Genomic DNA, 26,707 nt, shown 5'->3' with positions numbered 1-26,707 from the left:
TACTTCTGTATGGAACTGCACAGAACGGAACATTGTACGACAAATATTGCAAGCTGAGATACCCGTCAGGATAAATGATCTGTTGCTCACTATGCCTCAGCTCCGATCGGCACTCACAAACATTGTTCTCGTTGCTAAACTACCAAGAGAACATGGAAGGGAGCAGGAAAGTGGAGCAAGTACAGCAGACAAAAAGGAGAAGGAAAGTGGTGCAAGTACAGAAGATCCGATGCTGTTAGCCCTCTCATCCGGACGCCATCCGACAGTTGTCGAAATGGGAATTCTCGGGTCTGTATTGACGAAAACAATTGTGGACGGAGGGTCCGGTGTCAATGTGTTGCCTGAAGACACCTGGAAAAGGTTGGGACAGCCGACATTATGGCCGCCTACATTCCAGTTGCTAATAGCCGATCAACATGGAATCAAGCCATTGGGAGTCCTGACAGCACAACCAGTGACGATTAGAACACAGCCATTCTTGTTGGATTTCTTCATGATCCCACTGAAGCGGAGAGGATATGATGCCATTCTGGGCCGGAGGTGGCCGGTACAAGCCAAGGCGAAGCACGATTGGAAGAAAAATACTTTATCACTTGAAAGCAAAGGGCGGAAGTACATCATCGATCTCGAGGAAGAAGCTCTATCGTTAGATTCCGAAGAAGAGGATGAAAGGAGGTAGAATATGGAACCAGATTAGGAGGGAGTCCTGCGGTTGGAAGGAGGATTGACAGACGACAATCTGGATTCAGTGAACGGTCTTTACCACTGGCAGATAGAGGACTACGAACTCTTTCCGAGCTGTAACATGTTAAGAGTCGACGAAGGTAAGAAAGAAGGAAATGAATGTCCGTAGGAACACAGAGAAGCCGAAGGAGGAAATGAATGTTCGAAGCAAGCATCATAAGAGCACAGGTTGAATGGGCCATTGAGATGCCTATTTTTTGCATTCGAGATTATGAAGGGAATCTGCGTGCCATGATTGAGACATATGGCAGAGCCTCTCGAAGGAGCACATTTCAGTATCTAGGTAGGAACTTGGTGGTATCATTCAAGGCAGCTGATTTCACACATGTTTTTGGCATTCCAGGGCTGCAGGGCAAAAAGGTTCAGCCGAAGAAAATTCCTAAGGATGGAAAGCTATTTTTAATTAGATTAGTATGTGGAGATTTGACTGAAGCAAAGCAGGCAGCATTAGCTGAGACATCAAAGGGAAGGGGTTTAAAGAAAACCGACATTCAGGAGTGGCCATGGCGATGTCTGATGGACTTGGTCAAGAGTAGGCTCACGGGATCCTCTAGGGCATTTGATATCTCATTTCCGTAGGTGTCCATGATGAACGGAATAATGACTGGGAAAGTGTACGATTGGGCGTCTGTGCTGGCTGAACGGATGCATGAGTTTATGACTCTCCAGCACAAGACCTTCTATATGCCCCATTGTTTACCGTACTAGTAAAGAAATCAACGCATACAGACAATGGAACAGAATAGCAGAATTATATTCGCATATGCCAAACATACATTATGCTTCATAAGATCAATAATAATAGAAGATGATTTACAATGATCCCAGATGGGATATAAATACTATCTGCCGAACCTTCCCGAAGGAGCCCGTCGGCCACAAACATTATGTCCGCTACAAACTATTTACCTATCGGCTACAAAATACAAAACATTGATGACAATCATTCTGTCGGCTACAGAAACACTGCCGGGACCATCCAGTCGGCTGACACCATCCCCCCCCCCCCCCCCCAAAAAGAGAAGTCGTCTCCGGACGACAATTACAAAATATCTGAGACAAATTAACGAACAAAATACATTATCAGAGTGACTACAACAAGAAAAATCTGCTTTTGTCACATCACTTCCACATTCATCCCGTTACATCTATAGCCTCTGCTAACACAATACTGTCTCCTCAAGTTGACCTTGATAGCCACCCGTGCTGCTTTCTCTGCTTCCAACACTGGGTCCACTGAGCTAAGTGTCGCTGTACTGTCTTCTGGATGACCCACTTCTCCCGAGCTCTCTATGCATCCACCAAGACAGCCTCCCGGCCAACACCTACTCCCAGTGCCTCTAGTACACAGAAAGTCCATGCCTGTAGCAACTTCAACTCTTCTCAACTGGTCAGACTCCCACGACTGATATCCGCAATGACTGGGGGTCCAGGGGGCAACGCGCTCGCCCCTCGCTGCCAAGACCAAATTAGCACTTCGCAACCCACACAAAATTGCATGGACACACCATTTCTGTTATTTTCTGCCGATTCTACACTCTTTCTGGCAGCCACTGATGCTTCCCCTTCCCTTTGGCATCATCTGCTACTCATTCCGAACAACTTGAATCTGTCGCTTTATTTTTATTTTTTTTTGGAGTTTCCTCTGCCCGTTACCCTGCAGAAGAGGCCAACAAAATTAATCCATTTCATGCAATATCAGGACCTGCAGTGGAATCAAAACACCAGCCCGCGGATAGTGTAACGCCCGCACGGAAGAACATATAAAACTTGTAGTAGATATAATGGAAGAGAGCAGGAAAAAAGGGAGCGATTTTTGTTTTACAACTCCACGGATTGCTTCCGCGGGCAGGAGAATGGCCGTCAGATAATCTCCCGCAAACGGCTGCCCGCGGGGCAATCTCCCATGGAGTCTACCCGCGGAAACGTCTGCGGATAGCTGTCCACAGGACATGTCCGCAGGAGCTACCCGAGGGACAGTCCGCAGACATCTGCCCACGGGACATGTCCATGGGAGCTACCTGCAGGACAGTCCGCGGACATGTCCGTGGGAGCTACTCGGGGGACTGTCCGCGGACATTTGCCTGCGGGACATGTCCACGGGACCCTTTTTTTTTTAAAAATATTTTTTAACCTCTTTTTTTTTTTTTTTTTTTTTTGTGTTTTTGACAAAGATAAAATAAAATAGAAAGACAGCACCTCAATTTTGCCTGCAAGTGTCACCATTCTGCAATGACAACGGAGTTAGCTGGCCATTCTGTGACAGTGACGGAGTCTTCCTGGCACCATATATTTGCAATTTAAATCCCTTGACTACCGGAGGCACCTCTTGCTCGTCCAATGTCTCCAATTTTATCACCCGATTGTCGCCGACCTCCCGGGTCTGATATGGTCCAACCCATCTTGCCTTAAACCTTTCCTGTTTGATTTCATCCCGACCGTCGTACTTGAGTACCAACTGCCCCGACTGAAACCTACTGAGTTTGTCATGCCACGCCTTGTCTGTTTTGTGTTACCTCCGTCGCCCACTGTGCCTGCGGTCGCGCATCTAGCTTATTTCCTTGTTGTCAGTACCCTTCAAGTAATTTTATGGTGCAATGCGTTCTTTTCCTCCTGTGCGATTCATTCACCATGTACCGAATGGTGGGATCTTTCTTTTTTCTGGGTTTGGACTATATGTTCTTTCCCTCAGCTTCAGGTGTAACCGCCTTTCTTTCTTCCGCTGCTCTGAATTCTTTCAGACACTCATTTTCCTCTTTTTTCTCACCTTCGTCGACCCTTAGCATATTACAACTTGGAAACAATTCGTAGTCTTCTATCTGCCAGTGGTAAAGGCCATTCACCGAGTCTAGGTCGTCATCATTTGATCCTCCTTCTAGTGTCAATACTCCTTCGTCGTTCGGTTCCATTCTCCTCTTTCTTTGGTCATTTCTTTTGTTGTCACTGTCGCCTTCACTTTCTGAGTCTGACGATGCTGCCTCTTCACCTACCATTTGTGTGTGCAGGTCAATTATGAATCTTTTGCCTTCACTCTCCATTGATAGGGTATTTCGTTTCCAATCATGTTTTACTTTTGCTTGCACCAACCAATCCCGTCCCAAAATAGCATCATATCCTTTTCTTTTCAATGGAATGACTATGAAATCCAATAAAAATGGTTGTGTACCAATGGTTACCAGTTGCGCCCTCAAGGTTTCTAATGGTTTGATCTCGTGCTGGTCCGCGTGAGCAACTGGAATGTAGGTGGCCACAGCGTCGGCTTTTCCAACTTCTTCCAAGTATCCTCCGGCAACACATTCACGCCGAACCCTCCGTCGACAATTGTGTCTATCAAAACATTTCCCAAAATCCCCATCTTGACGACCGCCGGATACGGATGTGAGTGCCAGCAGCATTGGGTCTGTTGTCGTCAGTTCTCTACTGTCCCTTCCTGTGTCCTTCGTTGCTTTCGAAAACGGTGTATGATTTAGAATGGCCATCCGTAACTAGGGCATTGTGAGAAGGAGGTCACTTATCTTGACCGGTATCTCCGTTTGTAAGATCTGTCGTACAATGTTTTGTTCTGCGAAGTTCCTTGCCAAGGTGTCGATGATGTCCTTCAACTGAGATGTCCCCGCCGACGATGCCTTTGCAATTTCCGCCTACACTTCCCCCAAATTTCTCTTTTCCTCTGCTTGCCTTCGTGTAATTGCCAAAACCTCCTCTACATCCGTGCCGACAGTGATCAAGTTTACTCCAGACTTTAGACACTTGGAATCTTTGTGATCGCTGGGTCCGCATCATCTGCATAATAATTTCGGTGTGTTTTCCGTTGTACAATCCCGTGCAAAATGACCCCACAAATTACATGCTCGGCATTGAACGATCGGCCGTTCGTTTGCATCATACTGGGTTCGACTTCGGCTCTGATTATTATTGTTATTGTTCGCATTGTTGTTATTTTGCCCTCTGTTATTCCTGTATCCTCCGGATGTGGCACTTGCGCTATTCGTATTTCCGCTACTGCCTGACGGGGAAGCCTCCTGTGTAAGAAGCACCTGCAGAGATCCTCTTGTCTTCATGTTAAAGGGGCACTCTTTTGTCGAATGGCCCATGATCTGACAAATGTGGCAGAATTGGTTCTTTGGACACGATCCTTTAGTATGACCGTTGGTCTTACACTCCGTGCACCATAGCTCACTGCTCTTTGTCTCCTTCTGCATGTTTTTAAACTCCATCATGCAGATCATGTCCTTCTGTAAGGCGCGAACCTTCTTGCTATTGCCTTCATCGTCGCTGCTATCTTCTCCGACAGGTTTGTCGTCATCAGAATCAAATGAGCTAGTGTTCTTCTTCTTTGTTTTCTACTCACTTTCGAGGTCCAATGCTCTGTTATAAGCTTCCGTGTATGACGACGGTGGCACAATTTTCATTTTCCTCCGCAACTTCGAGCGTAGGCCTTCCACGAACCATCTTTTCTGAAGTCCATCTGCTGGCTTACTTTCCATTTTGTTTATCAAGTCTTTTAATTTCCTATCGTAAACACGGACGGTTTCGTTCTTCCCCTGCTTAGTATTGAATATCTCTGCTACAATTTCATTATCATCCTGCAACAGTTTAAATTCTGCCAGAAACTCCTTTTTAATGTTATCCCAACTATTTAGCTTTTGTGGATCTGTATCAGTGAACCAATCAATTGCTACGCCTCGTAGGGTGGTCAAAAATTGCCTCATCCAGTTGTCTTCATCAATTATCCCATTTGCCTTCCAGATCGTTTCACATGTTTTGCAATATCGAATGGGATCGGCCGTACCATCGCCATTGAACTTCGGCAGTTTCTCTTTTGGTCCCGCCATCACAATTGGTTTCTGTAAATAGGCATTGCTCGGTCCTGCAACACTGGCGCTCTTCACTCCCACACTGGCGGTCTGCACTCCCACATTGACAATCTGTACTCCCACACCGGCGGACTGGTCTCCCACACTGACGGTCTGCACTCCCACACCGGCGGATTGCTTTCTCACACTGGCAGACAACACTCCCACATCGGCGGACTGCTCTCCCACATCGGCGGATTGCACTCCCACACCGGCGGTCTACACTCCCACACCTGCAAACTGCTCTCCCACACCAGTGGACTGCACTCCTACACCGACGAACTGTTCTCCCACACCGTCAGACTCAACAACTGCGAACCTTGGTGAAGAAGGGTGTTCTGAAGTTGTCCCCTGCGGAAGTATATCCCGGACGAGGAGTTCACTCCACGCTCTTGCTCTGTCGGCACTCCGAGCCGTGTGAGTCGATGCTCTTCTGTCTGGATTCTCTTCCCTCAGCGAACACAAATTTAAAAACTCCTCCCGTGCTTCTTCCACCAATTCCACCCGCTGCCGAGTTTCCTCCAACAAATCTTCCGTGCTCCGATTTCCATCGGCACTCTTCTGAAATCTCCGTCGACGTTCGGCTTGCTGTGCCAAAATTAAATTCTCTTGCGTAGTACGGATTCCATCTTTTCCGTTGACCTTATTCCAATCCTTGTTAAGTTGATTTGGCATTAATCTTCATTCCTCCCACCTTCCAGGTTCATAAGGCAACGGCGCCAAATGTTTACCGTACTAATAAAGAAATCAACGCATACAGACAATAGAACAGAATAGCAAAATTATATTCGCATATGCCACACATACATTATGCTTCATAAGATCAATAATAATAGAAGATGATTTACAATGATCCCAGATGGGATATAAATACTATCCGCCGAACCTTCCCGAAGGAGCCCGTCGGCCACAAACATTATGTCTGCTACAAACTATTTACCCGTCGGCTACAAAATACAAAACACCGACGACAATCATTCTGTCGGCTACAGAAACACCGTCGGGACCATCCAATCGGTTGACACCATGGTAAAGAAATCAACGCATACAGACAATGGAACAGAATAGCAAAATTATATTCGCATATGCCAGACATACATTATGCTTCATAAAATCAATAATAATAGAAGATGATTTACAATGATCCCAGATGGGATATAAATACTATCCGCCGAACTTTTCCAAAGGAGCCCGTCGGCCACAAACATTATGTCCGCTACAAACTATTTACCCGTCGGCTACAAAATGCAAAACACCGACGACAATCATTCCGTCGGCTACAGAAACACCGCTGGGACCATCCAGTCGGCTGACACCCATTACGCGATTGGTCTCTTCCTTGATGCAGCAGCACGGATGATTCCAATGGATGAGTTAGAGGCAAAGCCTGGACCACTTGCTCTGGGAGAACCTCCTATCATGCAGTGGAAGCACTTGGACACAACCACTGGGCAGAAGGGTTCTGTAGGCCAAAAGAGGCCTCGGATGGACATGGCAAGTGATACGGACAGCGGCCTACAGGAGACATCTTCTGAGCAGGACAGTGTGGAGGAAGAAGGGGAAGGCGAGGATGATGAGGAGGTTCAGATTATCACGTCTACCCTCTTGCTATTTTTGCATGCTACAGTTCCTGTGACTTCCGAGTTGGTGCCAAGAGGTCTATACATGGCTCACATTCCTGGGTTTGGACAGACACGGCAACCAATATTGATGACTGGTGGATCCCACCAGGTAGTCACACTAGTCGCATTCTGGCAACACGAGATATGGCCTTCTCCTATCCGGCTGGGAGTTGGATTTGCTGTAGGCTTTGCCCACCTGACAGCACCCATCACCCGAGAGACTTCTTCAGCCTCTGCTGAAGCACTTCCGGTAGCAGCACCTGTGGCACCTGCTATAATTCAGCCAGCAGCAGTTGTTACCGTAGCACAGTCAGCAGAAGTTCAGGAACTTCCAATAGAGAACGTACCAGACGGAGGAATGCAGGAGTGTACGGACCCAGCGCAGTTCGAAAAACTAGAGGTGATGGATAAAGCTAGTGTTTTTCTGAGGCAACTGTCCTAACTTGTTCCTGACAGGCGTGGCCCGTCCATTCAATCTCCCAGCTATTCCGGAGTAGCACCTGCAGTACCAGAGCCTCAGCCTCAGGAGCAGGGAATGCCCCAGGCCTTGGTTGCGCCGTCAGCAGAGGAGGCCGCACCGGCTGTGGGCATGGGTTCCCTTGATGATGAGGCGAACAGTCATACGGAATGTTCATTGGAAGGCTTCGCCAAGGAGAATTACAGGTCGGATGAGGACAGGTGCAAAGACTACCTTAGGACTATGAAGTCTACGTTGAAGAAGGGCCATGATGTGGCGATCCAGGCTTTGACTCGATGGAGGGAATGGCATTTGATTCGAGCGTATATTCGTGGGGTTTTTCCTCAGCGATTTCAAACTTGTTTTGTGGATAGAGGTTGGCTGGCGGTTGAGACACTAGAGATGTTGGCAGATTGGGCCACTAAGCCAGAGTTGGGACCAAGTGACACTCCGTTGATGAAGCTGGCACATGAGATCGTAGGATTGTACAAAGAGGTTTACTATGCTCGGCAGCGCGCGGAGGCGGATAGGGCAGTGCACAGTGTTGTAGCTCAGAGATCCCTAACGGTTGAGAAAGAGGCAAGAGAAAAGTTAGCCGTTGACTTGGCCGACCAGCAGGCAGCATGGGCAGCACTATTGAAGGATATGGCAGCAGTTGTACAGGATAAGGATGCGGCTATCTGGGATAAAGATGCGGCGGAGCATGAGCTGCAGTTGGCCAGGAGACAAGCTATGGATGTTGCGCTTCTATTGAAGGAGGCCGTCGAGGTTAATTCACAGATTCAGACAGATCTGCGCATCTGGACAGACCAGGTGTATGAGTTACGTCGTCAGCAGCACTCTTCTGGGACACCTCCTTCTCCTCTCTAGTATTTCATTTATTGTTTGTGGGTTGTCTCCTAATTTTGTTACTCGCCAAGAGACGACTTTTCTTTTTGGGGAGGATGATGTCGTTGGTAGAAATTGTGTATCAGCCGATAGGACCCTTTGGAAAAGTTCTTGTATCAGCGAACAGGTCCCTTCGGGAAAGTTCTTGTTATGTAGCCGAAGGGTAAATAGTTTGTAGCAGACATAATGTATGTGGCTGACGGACTCCTTCGGGAAAGTTCTTGGGAAAGTATTTATAGCCTTTGGGATTATTGTAAAGGATCATCATTGAAGCATAATGTACTGTTTGGCTTATGCGAATAATAAGAAGAAGAGTTTTGTTGTTCGTGTTCGTGTTCATTATCTGTGTGCAATTCTTAATCAACCTATACGGTAAACAAAGGTGTATTACTTTTCCCTTGCTAAGAGGGAGTGTTAATGTTTAGCATCAGTAGAAGTAATCATCTTATGCAATTTTTGTATATTAGACATATGCAAATCTGTAACAGGTTCATCTGATAATATTCATGATGTTACTTACATATATATATGTTTAAGTGATTGTCTTAATATATGTTTAAAAATATTATTAGTAGGCAGTATTATGTTCAGATTATCGGCGAACATCTTAACATGTTCAGATTATATGCCATCTTGGTTTAGTTTAACTAACATTAGTTAGTCGTGCCTCCGTAGAGGCATGACCCTTTTCATATCTATATAAACAAGTGCAGACCGATGGGAATGTCATCGATCCAAGGCATCACAAACCCAACGATCTACACATTAATCTTGCAGAATATATTCTCAGCATTCTCCTCTGCGATCTGATTTGGAAGACTATCACCATTGTGATGTGAATATCAGGATTTAACTGTGTGATTTTGAGTCAAACTCGATGACCCATGTTTCATGAGTAGTGATTCAACATGAATCCATCTCTCATGAGAATAAATGAAACACTTAGCACTCATTGGATCTAGGTGATGCTCACAGGGGTGAAGCACCGGGACTTCCCGGGAGGTCACCCATCCCAGTACTACTCTAGCCTGAGCGCGCTTAACTACGGAGTTTCCTCCACAGTTAAACCCAAAGCTTGCAACCCCATTTGCAAAACCTTCACCAAGTGTTGTGCCTTATGAACCATTCATTAGAAAGCCCCTTAAGCTCATCAATTGATAAGTAGGACATGATTTCCACAGCTAGTCAAATTGTGATGTGAATATCAGGATTTAACTGTGTGATTTTGAGTCAAACTCGATGACCCATGTTTCATGAGTAGTGATTCAACATGAATCCATCTCTCATGAGAATAAATGAAACACTTAGCACTCATTGGATCTAGGTGATGCTCACAGGGGTGAAGCACCGGGACTTCCTGGGAGGTCACCCATCCCAGTACTACTCCAGCCTGAGCGCGCTTAACTACGGAGTTTCCTCCACAGTTAAACCCAAAGCTTGCAACCCCATTTGCAAAACCTTCACCAAGTGTTGTGCCTTATGAACCATTCATTAGAAAGCCCCTTAAGCTCATCAATTGATAAGTAGGACATGATTTCCACAGCTAGTCAAATTGTGATGTGAATATCAGGATTTAACTGTGTGATTTTGAGTCAAACTCGATGACCCATGTTTCATGAGTAGTGATTCAACATGAATCCATCTCTCATGAGTATAAATGAAACACTTAGCACTCATTGGATCTAGGTGATGCTCACAGGGGTGAAGCACCGGGACTTCCCGGGAGGTCACCCATCCCAGTACTACTCCAGCCTGATCGCGCTTAACTACGGAGTTTCCTCCATAGTTAAACCCAAAGCTTGCAACCCCATTTGCAAAACCTTCACCAAGTGTTGTGCCTTATGAACCATTCATTAGAAAGCCCCTTAAGCTCATCAATTGATAAGTAGGACTATCACCATATTCATTCTACAGTCTATTAGCAGTGATATACATTGAAGGATATTCTGCATCTCAGCAATTCGAGATCATTCATCATTTGAAGAATAATTCTGCACTGCAGTGATTTAAGTAAGAATATCTATTGTTATTCATATCTACTGTAATAGTTTTATCTATCAGAGATCACTAAATCTAATAGAAGTCACGTGGATTAGGAGGATGAAATCCCTTTGAATCAACATCCTTCTCACAGTTGTAATGATACATCTAGGAGGATATGTGGAAGTTATGTGATGCCTAGCCCAAGTGCATATCACAGGAACTAGGAATAAAGCATTGAGATGGGAGCTAGAAGACAGTGCTGATATGACACATGATACACAACCATCAGAAGTCTTTGATGGCAACAGAAAAATGGAGTAGCAGTGGTTAGTCGTGATCACAAGCAGGACTACGAGTGTGGGGTGGGAAATTACGTGGGAATAGTAGACCACCGGGCCTAAGAGAGCACAGTAAGTTGGATGCGTTATGTTGTAAATCCAGAGGAGTGGACTCACGATATCAGGAATTGAAACCATCTGAATCTACGTGAGTCTAATCTGCTAACAAAGAGGAGTCTGAAAATACAAGGAGGTTAATGAGGGGTGAGTGACAGTAGCGGAGGCAACATTGAACTCGGTTACATGCCACTTCCAGGACTGTGAATCGAGTGGAGCTTCAACCCAAGTCAGCCACCTGTTATTGTATTCTCTTCTCATGTAACATGACTATTAATTTGAATGTGTTATGTTCAATTCATGCCACATGTTATGAATTCCAAATGTACTGGTGTTATTACCGTTTCAGTTAGTGGAATGGTCTGTGCTTGTAGACAGAGTTGGGTAAATTTGTCAATGATATTGGTAAACTATAAAATAGTCTGCATTATACTTAATATTGTGAACAAACAAAAGCCTATTCACCTCCAACATAAAACATGGCATATTCATCACTATCCATTAACAGGGAAGAACAATAACAACAATATTAGGCTGGCATTAACAGGAATAAAGGAGCTGCACGATCAGACCATTAGAAGAGGGTTGCGTGGGTAGTTTTATATTGTTACCACAGTCTTCTTGAAGCCACGGACTTGCTGCAGCTACAGACTTGTTGCAGCCATAGACTTCCAGCAACCAAAAACTTCCTATAGGCGATGATATTATTTGCAATTAATATTACTTATATTTTAATAAGTTTAAAGTACAATTATATATTGTTAGAAAAATAGTGAATCTTCTAGAAAGTGAAATTAAATATTATTTTATTTCTTCTAGCGGGAGGCCAACCTCATGGAGGAAAAGAATAAATAAGGAGGAAAGTCTCTTAGATATCAAATGTGTTGCCATATACTTTGCTTGATAACTTGTTGAGTCAAGGGCTTCTGCAGTTTTCTATATTGGTCAATGGGAACAAACACTCCAATTGATTCACATAACTAAAGTGGTGAAAAATATTCTAAAGGGTTGCAGCTATTGGAGAAGACAAATCAGTTTTTTCATTGTGCCAAGTTTGTGGCCTAAGGTCAAATTCTTGGAGTAAGATTGAAGAAATAAGTCCGATATTTTTTCATATATATTGCAGTAGTGCTGGGATATTTGGGCAATGTTTTTGGAAGGGTCTGGGAGATTTTCCCACGGCTGAAGGTGAGCAATGTCATGACTACAGTGTCGCTGCTACAGTGTTGGTGCTATAGTGATCTTGCTACAGTACCAATGCTACAGTAACATCTAGATAATTTGGGTGATTTCCAGGTCCCCGTCCATTTATATTTTGCATTGTTCTGAAGCTAGCATTGAATATCTCTAGGGCATTTGCAAGGATTTAGTAATCAGTTGCGGAAGCATTGTAATCTGATTTATATCAGATTTTTATATCAGTGTGCTGTCATTTAATAAGGGTTAGAATATTATTAAAGTTTGCATGAGAGGTGTTTGTTCTAATGTAATATTGTTGTAGATACATATTTTCTCATCTTATCCAATGCTTCTACACTAAAAAAAGGCTGAAACATTTGCATCTTCATTGTTAGATATTTTGAAGTTTTTGCAAGTGCATCTATTGTTTTCAATTTAAGTTTGGCATTGAGGAAGAATCGGAAATTACATCAGCAATATATTTCTTGCGTGCAAAGTGTTAGACGAAATTCTCAAGTCAAGAAATCACAAAATTTGAATTCAGAATTGCAAGGGATATTACATCACTCTGGTGTCATTCTAAAACAGACTCGTTGCAATCACTACTTCCAATTGAATCCATCGCTACAGCAAGTGCATATCAGACAGTCATCAACAATGGAAGGGATGATACTGCCTGGAGGCATATTCGGGTTTTAATGATAATTTCATTCTTCTCTGATGTCTTGTTTTTGTATACATTGTTCACGATATCCCACTTTCTCTCTATTTGAAACAGATTGCATACCTGACCACTATACTTGTGTTGCTAATCATAAACCTGCGATGATGTTTTAGGAGTTTTAAAGCATCCTGCATCCACGATTGATACTATTGACATTGACAACAAATATTTCTGAAATATATCCAGTAAGCATGAGAAATTTGGAGTCATTTGAAGCAAATTTTATGTCACAGGAAACATTAAATAGTAACTTCAAGTTTATAGTGATGTAATAATAAATCTAAATTTCCCTTTAAAATCTCTATTTATTTACAGTTTGCTTTTTGTCCAGATTAGTGTGTTCCAAAGATATTCCAAGCTGTGAAATTGTAATTTTTTTTTCTCACCACCCTTAACTTTTTCCCCCATGCTGTGCATACCCATAAAAGCAAAACAATATTTATATGTACAATAAATTTGAAAGATCCATTCAGATCAAAGAAGAAAAAACAAATTGTGGGGAAAGCCATACTCGGAAAGATGCATATCATAAATAGCTTTTATGCCATCTAAGCAATCACTTAGACTTGGCCTTATCCCAACCCGCATCTGCATCTGTTGAACAGTTGGTTCTACAGTCTCTCCCTTCAAAAGATAAGAACTGTCTCGCCAAATCTTTTCCAGAGATTTGACTATCCTATCGAATTCAGCCCTGCAGATACACACCTATTTATTGACACATGCCATAACTTTTTGCTTACTACATAAACCAATTTGAATGTAAACATAACCTACAAGCTAAACTCTCATTCTGTTGCATGTTTAGGGGACTCAATTCTTTTAACCATTGCAGAAAAAATCATTAGGGGAAGAAATCAGCAAACAAAAAAGTATTAAGATTTTTTTCTTTTAAAAAGCATGTTTTTTAAAATATAAAAAAGTAGGAAAGAAGACAAAAAATTTACAAAAATTAACAGCACATTTCTATAACATAGAGATATGGAGAGAAAAGAAATAAAGAGTTCGCCCCATGAATTGTCAAAAATAGAATGTCGTTTATATTCATCTCACTCATTACATTGAATTGCACATAGCCTACTTCATGGTGCATAAATAATAACTAGATGGTGACAGTTGTACAATACTACAAAGTACAAAGTCAACATATAAACCATTTCAGCTTCTTAAATTCATCAACTGATGAAATCTTTCTTGTTTGGGGTCCTGGTATGGGGTAAGTTAGCAATTATCAATTTTTCATGACATGTAAAACTTGCTATTAATTGACTGCATGTTCATAACAAATATGGTCTGATTATAATTCAATTTCATATGTTTTTGGTTGAGTGTTATGGGCACAATAAATATGATGACAATTAACAAATAGAAGGTTAAATGGGTATACATTTATGAACCTGTGATAACCTGAAAATAGGAATGTCCACTTAGGAGCAAAAAATTAATTTCATATATTTTTAGCTGCTTGTTATGGGCACGATAAAAATTATGACACTTTATTGCACAATAAAACAATACTTACAAATAGCAGGTTACATGGGTATACATTTGTGGACCTATGATAACCTGAAAACAGGAAAGAGCAAAAGAAAGATAGGAGAAACCTCTAAAAGAAGGGGCTGTTCACAACAAATATGCTCTATATCCCCACAAACTAAAAGAATAATGTTTCTGTAAGTAAAAATGAAAAGAGATTTGCATACCAGACTGTAAAACATGTTGATGTTTACTGTTGTCTATCCACCTCATTGCTAATATTGAAGCATAGCACTTTAACATCTGTAAAAACTTGATATCATTATCCCATAAATAAAAGCTTAGTAGAGATCAACATTAAATAAATGAAATCCTCCTTGTGAGGTCCTAAGATGAAATTGATTTCCCATTTATTTTATATAAGATTTGTGTAAATACCCTAGTTTTGTTTGTATATGAACCGTCATCATGAGGGCAACTCAAGCTGTACTAATACCTGTTTTAGCTTTTGAATTTCACATGTACAAGTATTGGAAAGAATTAAGGACCGGGTTACAGAAGCTTGCACAAGATTATGCACAGAAAAATAATGTGAGCTTCTTTATTTCCATCTATTCTGTTCAATATAACATATAACATATTTACAAGATATTTCAGATCCCATGGTTATAGGAAGGCTGCTCTACCTTCTACAGCCACTATATTCAAGAGTTGTTTTAAATTTTTAATAGCTCAACCAAACACTCTAATTAATACTTATTTTACTATGGAAATGATCTAATATTCCCAACATCCCCGTCCCCCAAATCGCATTATTATCCAAATGTGGATAAGCTGACCAAGAATACTTGACAAACACATACAGCAGTTCGACATAAGATTGAGGACATAAACATCTACACATCGCAAGCAATAGCTAAACTAGCCTCACTATGCTTACTGTACTTGCATCCAAGGAAAGGAGCAAACAAATCTAGCTACATAACCAAGGATAGGAACTAACACATCCATCCAAGATCATACAACAGTTTAGAGATGAACGCGTTTATCCGAAATCGAAGATATGAACAAGGACATGCACATCTATTACAATAATTATATTTGAGGTCAAACACATCCAATCATAATCACCAACTCTTAACTAGGGGAAAAACTTTGTCATGTCCCCTTTCTAGCAACATGACTTCTACCGGGGAGTTTGCCTATCATTGACTCTCGTAGGCAAATGAGTTTGGAAAGAGAGTCATTCAGTTGACAGATGATTACATTCTTGCTCTCAGGAAGCTATTATCCAATAAGTGGGGCCTACTTGTTTAATGCCGAATTGAGATTGTACTTTAACTTTATAAAGTTATTTATTTAATTTTATAAAGTTAATTAATAAATAAATACATTATAATAAGTTATTATAATAGGTTGTTCTGGAAGTTTCCAGCGACTTCTCAAGAAGTGAATAAAAAGGGGACAAGAGGCACTCGTTAGAACAGGTAGTTTTGTGGATTCGACTTCTATTCCATTTGGAGCAATTTGTAGTCATTTGGACTGCAAATTCTCAGATTATCCTTGGGAACGAAAACTTCCATGGGTAAGAAATTTTGAGGATGTGAAATATCATCCGAATTATTGCAATACTAGAAGTGATATTACAATCACTTCATCTGGGCTGAAATCTGTGGCTTAAGGCCAAGAGAGAGATTTGAGCATTATCGATTTATTGAGAAGAATAAATCGCCATCCTTCAAGCTATTTCTTGATTGCAGAAATTCGCAGTGAAAGCAAGGAGGGAAATAACGATCGAAATCAGATAAGAGTCTGATTTACGCCTCAGGACAGAGGGGTTAAATCCAGAAAGAGAAATATAAGCAGCGTTCTTCTTCAAGCAAATAAGTGCGGGCCAACTGATTTTCGGCGTTCCTCTTTATGATTAATTTGATATCAAAGAGAATATCGCTAGGTTGGAAATCGGGTGGATAAATTTCGCAATTTTCGTGAAGACATTTGGAATCGGTTTTTGGGCTTGAACTAGAACGATTCAGTAACTCAATCACTCCAGAGGTTGGGCGATTTACTAAACAAATCAGCAACCATTCTCAAGATTCTTTTCCAACTAAGTCTGTGATTAATCCCGGCGGACACAATTAAAGATATTGGCGTCGACTTTGTTCACGGGTTGCTTATCTCCAGGGACTCGATACCTACTCCAGTTTTTGGTCCATCTACTGTGAAGATCAATTGTTCATGATATTCGGTAGCAGTGATACAAGGTTCTGAAGACCCATTATCACCCCAAGCAAACCCTTGGCGATTCATATCTATTCAGGTTCCAAACGATTTCTTATATATTTTGCTAATGTAATGTCAGTGTCTCATATTTTGATAAATGAAGAAAATATTACAGATTGCTTATTCTGTGTTTGCCATGATTATTTTCCATTTGTATTGAGATCAGATTCGAATCTAAAATAGCACAAATTCGTTTATTTAGTTAAAGTGCTTAACAAAATTCTCTAGTGTAATATCAGTATCAATATTGATTTAATTAGCAAGGCTTATCTCAGAAGGTCATCTCAGTGGTATCAGAGCAATATTCCTGCCATCCTGTTGGGTAGAATATTTTTATGCAACCATATTCCAGATAATATATTTGCAAAAGAACAATACTTAGGGGCAGAGATATGGGTGAAAGACAGTCACAGAGTCCACCCAGATTTCCCAGAGTTGATGACGATGAAACAAGAGAGTTTTACAGAATCATGACTACCGGACAGCAGGAAATAGCTCAGTCACTACAAGCTTTGACTACCATAATGGGGAGAGTTGTTCAGCCCAGGATTCAGGAGCAAGGTAGAGGTACACCTGATCATGATAATAGAAGTGTGGCAGGCTCACAGGGTGCTCATAGGCGCAGATCATGGACAGCAAATAGGCCTACTCGACCCACTTTCCTAAGGGAGGAGGCTCAGGAGATAGGGGAAGATGAATTGCCAGATGATTTTCAGGATGATCTCAGAGCTGCTACTGCTGAATGGAAAGCATTACCCCCGCATGTGCATGAACTATTGAACTTTGATCGCTATCTGAACCAAAGGAGAGAGCATATGAGGAGCAGCCGTCAGAATAGGAGGTCTAAAGGAGGACATGATAGTGAGTTGCAGTGAGCTGTTAGCAAACTCACTTTACCATCTTTCGATGGTAGTGGTCAAATGACAACGCAAGCTTGGGTTCATAAGTTGGATACCTTCCTAGCATTAAGGCCTATGTCTGAGATCGATGCCATCAGGTACGCCACCTTGCATTTGGAAGGCACAACTCATGACTGGTGGTCACAAGGGATGGTTACTTTGCCGCACAATCAGGTGACATCCTACCAGGACTTTGTGGATAGATTGGTTGAGCGTTTTGATAAGAAGGATCCAGAGATTTATTTTCGCAACCTTGCACAGTTGAGACAGTCTGGCAACTTGGAGGCCTATATTAGTGAATTTTAGAGGTTGTCAGTTATGGTACAGGATGTGTCTGAGAGACGGCTGGTTATTCTATTCACAGAAGGATTGTCTGAACCCCTCAAGGGGTGGATTAAGGCATTTGATCCACCAACACTCCAGAAGGCTATGAGGAAGGCACGGAGTATGGAGCTTACAGCACCTGCTAGCAGGTTCACTTCTAGAAATACTACTTCTTTCAAAGACAATAAGAAGTTTGATAAGAATAAAGGGAAGAGTATTAATACCAAAGGAAAATCTACTACACCCCTGGATGCAGAAGCATTAAACGATTTGCGCAGAAAGAAACTATGCTTCTATTGCAAAGGTCCATATGACAAAGATCATGATTGTCCTTTGAGACCTAAAGGAAAAGCCAACAGAGTTATGTGGGCATATTACGAAGGATCAGATTCTGACAGTACGGCAAATGAGGATGATCACAGTAATTCAGAACCTGAAGGAGAAACAGGAAATTCAGAACAAAAGGAAGAAATTGAGCTACATTTACAGCAGGGGCGTTTGTCTAGTATTCAGCAGGAGGGATCTTTTAGGTTACGTGGTGTTCTAGCTGGACAGAAGGTGATCACATTGGTTGATACAGGCGCCACACACTTCATTGATGCACGATTGGTTGAGCGACGTGGAATTAAGACAGAGGAGTTTGAGGGTCTCCAAGTACAGGTTGCCAATGGATACACTCTTAAGTGCAATAGAATGGTCAGAGATATGCCTTTACGTCTGAATAATTATGAGTTTAAAGCAGATTACCATGTGGTCAATATGGGCGACTTGGATATCGTTTTGGGTATGGCATGGTTACGTTTATTGGGCGAAGTCACTTTCCGTCTCAAGGACATGGAGATCAAGTTTGAGGTAAATGGGAGGCAGCATGTGTTGAGAGCTATCAGAAATAGTGACATCCGAACCATTTCTCTCAGGCGTTTGGAAAGATTGGTGAGGCATAATGATATTGAATGGGCAGCCACGTGTACTCTCATGCCCACAAAGGAGGAACAACAAAAGACAGAATATCATCCAGATATCCAGATATTGAGGGAAAAGTATAGTAAGGTATTTAGTGATATTCCACCTGGTACACCACCTGACAGAGGGATTGAACACATCATCGAATTAGAAGAGGGTGCTAAACTAGTTATGATCACTCCATACAGGCATCCAAAGAGGCTCAAAGATGAAATAGAGAAAACCATCAAGGAGCTTCTCGCAATGGGACACATTAGACCTAGTAAGTCTCCTTTTGCTTCTTCAGTAGTTTTGGTAAAAAAGAAAGATGGTTCTCTACGGATGTGCATTGATTATAGAATGTTGAATAAGAAGACCATTAAAAATAGATATCCTATTCCACGGATTGATGAGCTGATAGATGAACTACATGGGGCATGCTACTTCAGTAAGATAGACTTGAGATCGGGTTACCACCAGATTAGAGTCAGAGAACAAGACATAGAGAAGACTGCCTTCAGATGTTATTGTGGACACTTTGAGTTTGTAGTGATGCCATTCGGGTTGACCAATGCACTAGCTACTTTCCAATCCACCATGAATAAGGTCTTCCATCATCAGCTGAGGAAATTTGTGTTGGTTTTCTTTGACGATATCTTGGTATACAGTCGAACATGGCGTAAGCATATGGAGCATTTAGAGACAGTATTGAATACCTTGCAGGCAAAGTCCTTGTATGCCAAAGAGTCCAAATGTGATCTGGGGATGACTGAGTTATTGTACTTAGGTCATATTATCAGTAGAGAAGGAGTACGGATGGATCCTGATAAGATTCGTGCTATTGTGGAGTGGCCTATTCCTAAGGACCTAACCCAGTTGAGAGGATTCCTTGGTTTATGTGGCTTCTATCGCAGATTTGTTTGTGGATATTTGCGACATGCGGCTCCTATGACAGATTTGCTCAAAAGGGGAGCTTTTGTTTGGACAGCAAAAGCACAAGCTTGTTTTGATAGATTTAAGGAGATCATGACTTCATGCCCGGTACTAGCATTGCCCGATTTCTCAAAACCATTTGAACTTCAATGTGATGCTTCAGGAGATGGTATTGGGGCTGTTTTGATGCAGGACAAACACCCTATTGCATATGAAAGTAGGAAACTCCGTGGGCCAGAGAAATCATTCAGCATTTATGATAAGGTGATGTTAGCTATCATGCATGCTTTAGCTAAGTTCAGGCAGTATTTAGTAAGTGGTAAGTTTTGTATAAAAACTGACCACAACAGTTTGAGACATTTTCTTGGGCAGAGAGATCTCAATGATAGATAGCAAAAATGGGTGAGTAAGCTGTAGGCATATGACTTCGATATATCGTACGTTAAAGGCACTCAGAATGTTGTAGCAGACGCCTTGTCACGCAGGCCACATCTTAATACGATGATTGAGATCTCTGAGGATTGGAAGCATTTGATTGTTGCAAAATATGTTAGGGACTCTTGGGCATCTGGGATAGTTGATGGGACAATTGTTGACACTAGGTATACACTTGTGGACGACTTGATCATTTACAAAAGCAAGATCTTTTTAGTCCCAGGATCGAAGGTGAAACGGTCTATTATGCGGGCTCTTCATTCATGATTCACCCATAGCTGGTCATCCCGGGTACTTTAAAACATATAGACAGGTGCGGGAACGGTTTACATGGAAAGGACTCAAGAAGGATGTATTGCAATACGTTCGTGAGTGTTCTGTTTGTCAACAGAATAAACAGGAGTACACCTTTCCAGTAGGGCTCTTACAGCCACTTCCCATCCCGAAACGGAAGTGGGAATGCATATCCATGAATTTCATTACAGGATTGCCCAAGGCTCAGGGACGCGATTGCATTTATGTGGTGGTGGATAGACTAACGAAATATGCTCATTTCTTTCCCATCACCACGACTTATACAGCGGTACAGGTAGTTGAGGTATTCTTCAGAGAGGTTCTCAGGTTACATGGGATACCCCGTAGTATTGTCAGTGACAGGGATAACAGATTCTTGAGTCATTTTTGGAAGGAGGTGTTTCGATTATGTGGCACTGAGCTCACACCTAGTACTAGCTATCACCCGCAGACTGATGGACAGACGGAGATAGTAAACAAGTGGGTGGAAGGCTACCTGAGGAATTACGTGGCTGATCAACAGAAGGTATGGGTAAGATGGATTTATCTATGTGAATATTGCTACAATACCACTTTTCACATGTCAATTCAGATGACACCTTTCCGAGCATTATATGGGTATGATGCACCAAGCTTTGTTGACTTGCTGATGGGGGATATCCGGGTTCCATGTGCCGGGGATTTGATTCAAGAGAGTAAAGACATTATTAGAACTCTTTGGGATAACATCGCTCGGGCACAGAATCAATATAAGAAATATGCAAATCAGAAAAGAACTGAGAGAAGCTTTGAGGTTGGTGACATGGTTTACCTCATGCTTTAGCCCTTTCGGCAATCTACTCTTAAAAGAAGTGGGTCGGAAAAGCTTAAGCCTAGATATTATGGGCCTTTCAAGATCACTAGACGAATAGGGGAATTAGCTTATGAGCTTGAGCTTCCAACAGATAGCAAAGTGTATAATGTGTTCCATGTGTCGCGCCTCCAAAAGGCGCTGGGACAGAATGTGGTACCTTCTACAGTATTACCCCCTTTGGATGATGAAGGGAAACTAATCTTAGTGCCGGAATTCATTTTGGAAAGTAGGGAAAAACAGCTCCGCGGAAGGGTAATTAGAGAGTATTTGGTTAAATGGAAAGATCTACCAGTTGAAGATGCCACTTGGGAAAATGAAACAATTTTGCAGCATCCAGCATTGAGATTGCTTGAGGGCAAGCAATTTCAGGAAGGGCGAACTGTCATGTCCCTTTTCTAGCAACATGACTTCTACCGAGGAGTTTGCCTATCATTGACTCTCGTAGGCAAATGAGTTTGGAAAGAGAGTCATTCAGTTGACCGATGATTACATTCTTGCTCTCAAGAAGCTATTATCCAGTAAGTGGGGCCTACTTGTTTAATGCCGAATTGAGATTGTACTTTAACTTTATAAAGTTATTTATTTAATTTTATAAAGTTAATTAATAAATAAATACATTATAATAAGTTATTATAATAAGTTGTTCTGGAAGTTTCCAGCGACTTCTCAAGAAGTGAATAAAAAGGGGACAAGAAGCACTCATTAGAACAGGTAGTTTTGTGGATTCGACTTCTATTCCATTTGGAGCAATTTGTAGTCATTTGGACTGCAAATTCTCAGATTATCCTTGGGAACGAAAACTTCCATGGGTAAGCAATTTTGAGGATGTGAAATATCATCCGAATTATTGCAATACTAGAAGTGATATTACAGTCACTTCATCTGGGCTGAGATCTGTGGCTTAAGGCCAAGAGAGAGATTTGAGCATTATCGATTTACTGAGAAGAATAAATCGCCATCCTTCAAGCTATTGCTTGATTGTAGAAATTCGCAGTGAAAGCAAGGAGGGAAATAATGATCGAAATCAGATAAGAGTTTGATTTATGCCTCAGGACAGAGGGGTTAAATTTAGAAAGAGAAATATAAGCAGCGTTCTTCTTCAAGCAAATAAGTGCGGGCCAACTAATTTTCGGCGTTCCCCTTTATGATTAATTTGGTATCAAAGAGAATATCGCTAGGTTGGAAATCAGGTGGATAAATTTCGCAATTTTCGTGAAGACATTTGGAAGCGGTTTTTGGGCCTGAACTAGAACGATTCAGTAACTCAATCACTCCAGAGGTTGGGCGATTTACTAAACAAATCAGCAACCATTCTCAGGATTCTTTTCCAACTAAGTCTGTGATTAATCCCAACGGACACAATTAAAGAAATTGGCGTCGACTTTGTTCACGGGTTGCTTATCTCCAGGGACTCGATACCTACTCCAGTTTTTGGTCCATCTACTGTGAAGATCGATTGTTCATGATATTCGGTAGCAGTGATACAAGGTTTTGAAGACCCGTTATCACCCCAAGCAAACCCTTGGCGATTCATATCTATTCAGGTTCCAAATGCTTTCTTATATATTTTGCTAATGTAACGTCAATGTTTCATATTTTGATAAATGAAGAAAATATTACAGACTGCTTATTCTATGTGTTTGCCATGATTATTTTCCATTTGTATTGAGATCAGATTCGAATCTAAAATAGCACAGATTCGTTTATTTAGTTAAAGTGCTTAACAAAATTCTCTAGTGTAATATCAGTATCAATATTGATTTAATTAGCCAGGGTTATCTCAGAAGGTCATCTCAAACTTCCAGTCACTTGCACAATCTTGTGAATGAGGGCAAATACATCCATTCACAAACAACCAAGAATTGTGATTGAAGACTTACATATCAACCACATCGAGTATTTGTGCCTAACTCCTAGACATTTGTAAGGTTACAATGAGTGGAAGAGGTAATTGTTTTTCTCATTTCATTTTGTTTTTGTTGAAGTTTTTAGCTTTTTTCATTTTTCTTTCATTGTCCATAAGATCTACCTAGTTTATTGTTGCATCCCCTATTTTGTCAATTTTAAATATTCTATTTAGCAGTTGAGACTTCAAGCAAATAAAAAATGGTTGGTTAAATTAGCAACTCATTTGATTTCATGTGAATTGGAAATATTTGTTATTTGCTATGTTTCATGTGAAATTGAGGATATTGGTTGATCACTATGTTATTACATGAGAAGGGAAATGGATAGTTAATAGGGTTATTAATTATGACAACAAAATTATTTTTGAATAATGTGGAGATATGCTTTCACCATGTTACTTTCTTCTTGCAGGGCACAGTGAAGGGGAAGAAAAATTGGTAGAGAGGAAATAGGGCACGAGTGTCCACTTGCCACTAAGTTATCACATAATTTGTTAAACCACCTTAGCTAGGGAAAAGAAAACTGGGACAAACTCGATAATGCCAAGTGTCCACCATGAGCTGACTAGGTTGTCAAATCTAAAAAGATATGTAGAAATATATTCATGTGAACATTGAGTATAACAAAAACTCTTACCTTGATTTGGAATCTGGATACTTTGCATTTTTTATTGTGTCATCATCTGAAACTTATTATATTAATCATACTCCTAATACATATGCACATTTGTATGTGTTAAATATATGTATGTATCCGTATATTCAAATATAATGTACATATAAGTATATGTAAATATGAAAATACATGTACATATATACATGAATATTTGAAGTATAACAAATATATATGTGTAATGTCCCCATTTTCGCAGATTCCTACGGTTGGCTTGGTTAGTTTATCATCGCAACCCTTGTGAGTTACTAGTGGGATTTGAGGGTCTCAGTTGTAGAGTTTTTTAGTAGCCTATGGCGAGTTTTGGCTCCATTTTGAGGGACTTACTATTTATAGTAAGTCAATAGTTGGTTCAGATGAGCTTAGTTGAGTTAGAGGAGTTGAGTGATGCTCTCAATTTTTATTTCTGGCTTTTGGTTTGAGCTCCAAGAATCTTGGAGGGAGCATCTATTTCTAGTAAGTCACCCCGTCAGATTCATTCATCGTTTTTCTTCATTAGGATCACCCCTGTGTTGACAGATTTTGATTTTGATGCTTCTTTAATCATTTTTGCAAGACAAGTGAATTAATATTATTGTTCAAATAAATATGTTGAAGCTGCTATTTTTGTTGGTATTGTATGTTGGCCACCCTAGTGTCATAGCTTGTTGGAATCAGGCTGAAAAGTTTTAAATCTTAGGCACAAGAAACAATGACCTCGCGTGCCAGAATTTAATATGGTTGAGGGAGCCAAAAAAATATTAATAAATTATATTATGTGCCTAAGTATAAAGAAAAAGGCTTTTAAGTGAAAGGTGTCTACTTGAAGCTAAGTTGCACAATGGAGATTATAAATTTGACTCCCATTATGAGAATTCATCATCTGATTGTCTATTTTTCTTTTGTGGTTTTTGTGAGGATTTCCGAGGTTGATGATCTCTATGCCCTTGTTGATGTAAAAAGGTTTGAAACTGAGAAGTGAATTGTAATTCATAGCTGAGGTATTGTGCATTAATTCTGAGAATTTGTTCCAATCGAATAGTTGAGACTTCCTTCTGTTTTTACTGTATCTGGGAAGATTATTGAAGCTGGATAAATCGGCAGTGGAAACATTTGAGTGAGCGTCATTACTATTCATTTCTGGGCATGGTTCTCTCAGAAATTTTGTTGTCTTTCAGAGTTGTACTAACAGTGGTTGGGAAAATCGATTTATGCAAACAAGATTGCCTGATTTTGAAGTGTTTGCAGGCTGCATTTGTAATGTCCCCTCTTTAGTTCGACATGGCATTGATCATGGATTTGCCTATTCCAGACTCTTGTAGGCAAATGGTGTGGAAAGAGAGTCAATTCTGCGGATCAGATAGTCATATCTTGCTCTTGAAGAAGTGTTAAGAGGTTATATTTTATCATTATGTGATATTGGGGCCCACATGTTATAATTTTAATTTGAGTTGCACTTTTTATTTTATAAAATTACTTTATTATAAAAAAGTGCATTATAATGAGAAATTATAAAGGATGTTTCTAGAAGTTCTAGCAACTTCTTAGAAAAGTGAATAAATAGAGGGCTGGGCCTCTCATTTGGACATGCTTGGATTGGAGAACTCTTCTACTTCTTCATTGTGAAGACATTTGTGGACTTTGGATCTGCAAATTATTCGATCTTTGGGAACGAATCACTCCCTTGGATTGGCGACTTTGAGGGTGTGAAATATCACCTGAATTGTTGCATAATTGGAGTTGGTATTCAGCCATCTCATTGGAGCTTATTGAGAATTCGTTGTTAGGGTTTGTTTTGGTTGGAATAAGGATTTCAGATTTGCCCTATCATTGGAGAAGCATTTGACAAGAGTTTGGAGACAGAATAGGTGCATTTTCAGAATTGGCAAAGCAGGGTTCGGAACCACATAATTGCTCATATCTCCTCAACCTCTTGGAGTTATTTTTTATGGTTTTACAGGGTTACTACCTAACCCTAGGCGCCCATTTTCCTTGCATTTGGGGGTCCCAAAACCCTGGTATTATTTTTATCTAGCAGCCGTACAGGTACGACCTGGTACGACCCTGCTAGTTTGGGCAGCAGCTGCAAATTAAGGACAGCTTGGGGGTGCGGTTGGAGGTCTTCATCAACTATTTGCATCAGAACGTGGTGTTCTTCCATAGTTCTTCAAACCAGGTTCTTGCATTCTGAAATATATGTCAATTTTTGGGTAAATTTGCTGTCATACAGTCATTGTAATAATCAGTCCAGAATTGGTAATAAAACAATTTCAGAATTTATTGCATTGTAATTGAAATATCGTTCAAAGGCTTTATATATATTGTAATTCTGCGATTATATTCTGAAAGTATCAAATCTGAAATTGCCATATTCTGAATATTGTTACTGTTATTATTCATTACATGCCAAGTGTTTGACAAAATTCCTAAGTTCAGTTTGAGGGTTTCAGTGGCCTTTATAGAGAGGGTCATTACAGTGGTATCAGAGCTATAAGTCCTGCCATCCTGTGGAGGTCTTATAGGGAATTTGGAACAGCTGGATAGGAGGGAAAGTGTTTGACGAAATGTCAAAACACTAAAATCAGAGCATGCGACAAAGGCCTTATAATTTCCGCAATACCAAAGCAAGACAAGATAGGATTTCTGACCTGCAGAGCGAACAGTCTAGCTCATCTATCCAGGTGGACATAGAATCCAGTCATACAGACACAGGGGAGGTATTTTTTGATCAAGACTACGACTACAATATGGATAGAGGCGGGAATGCCGGTCCAGATCCGCAAGAGGAAAGATTTTTACAGTTATTAGACACCCTGGCACAGGGACAGCGATTAGCCGAACAAAGAGCACAAGAACAGAATCAG

At 41.0% G+C, this 26,707-nt stretch overlaps 1 protein-coding gene across 6 annotated transcripts in view; it reads right to left on the bottom strand.

The window, feature by feature from the left end:
* Positions 1 to 26,707, bottom strand: part of LOC149545768 (Pentatricopeptide repeat (PPR) superfamily protein) — a 242,033-nt gene that overhangs the window by 53,341 nt on the left and 161,985 nt on the right. For all 6 annotated transcript variants that reach the window (XM_089790817.1, XM_089790819.1, XM_089790815.1 and 3 more), the window contains one exon: positions 13,360 to 13,539. In XM_089790817.1, coding sequence (XP_089646943.1) covers positions 13,360 to 13,539 — 180 coding nt within the window. The remainder of the gene's footprint in view (positions 1 to 13,359; positions 13,540 to 26,707) is intronic.

This window comes from Cupressus sempervirens, chromosome 7, assembly GCF_028749045.1.
Source record: "Cupressus sempervirens isolate cs-2001-9-10 chromosome 7, ASM2874904v1, whole genome shotgun sequence".
Classification (NCBI taxonomy): Eukaryota; Viridiplantae; Streptophyta; class Pinopsida; order Cupressales; family Cupressaceae; genus Cupressus; species Cupressus sempervirens.
The sequence above is the reverse complement of the archived record's forward strand: the minus strand, read 5'-3'. Positions and strand labels throughout refer to the sequence as shown.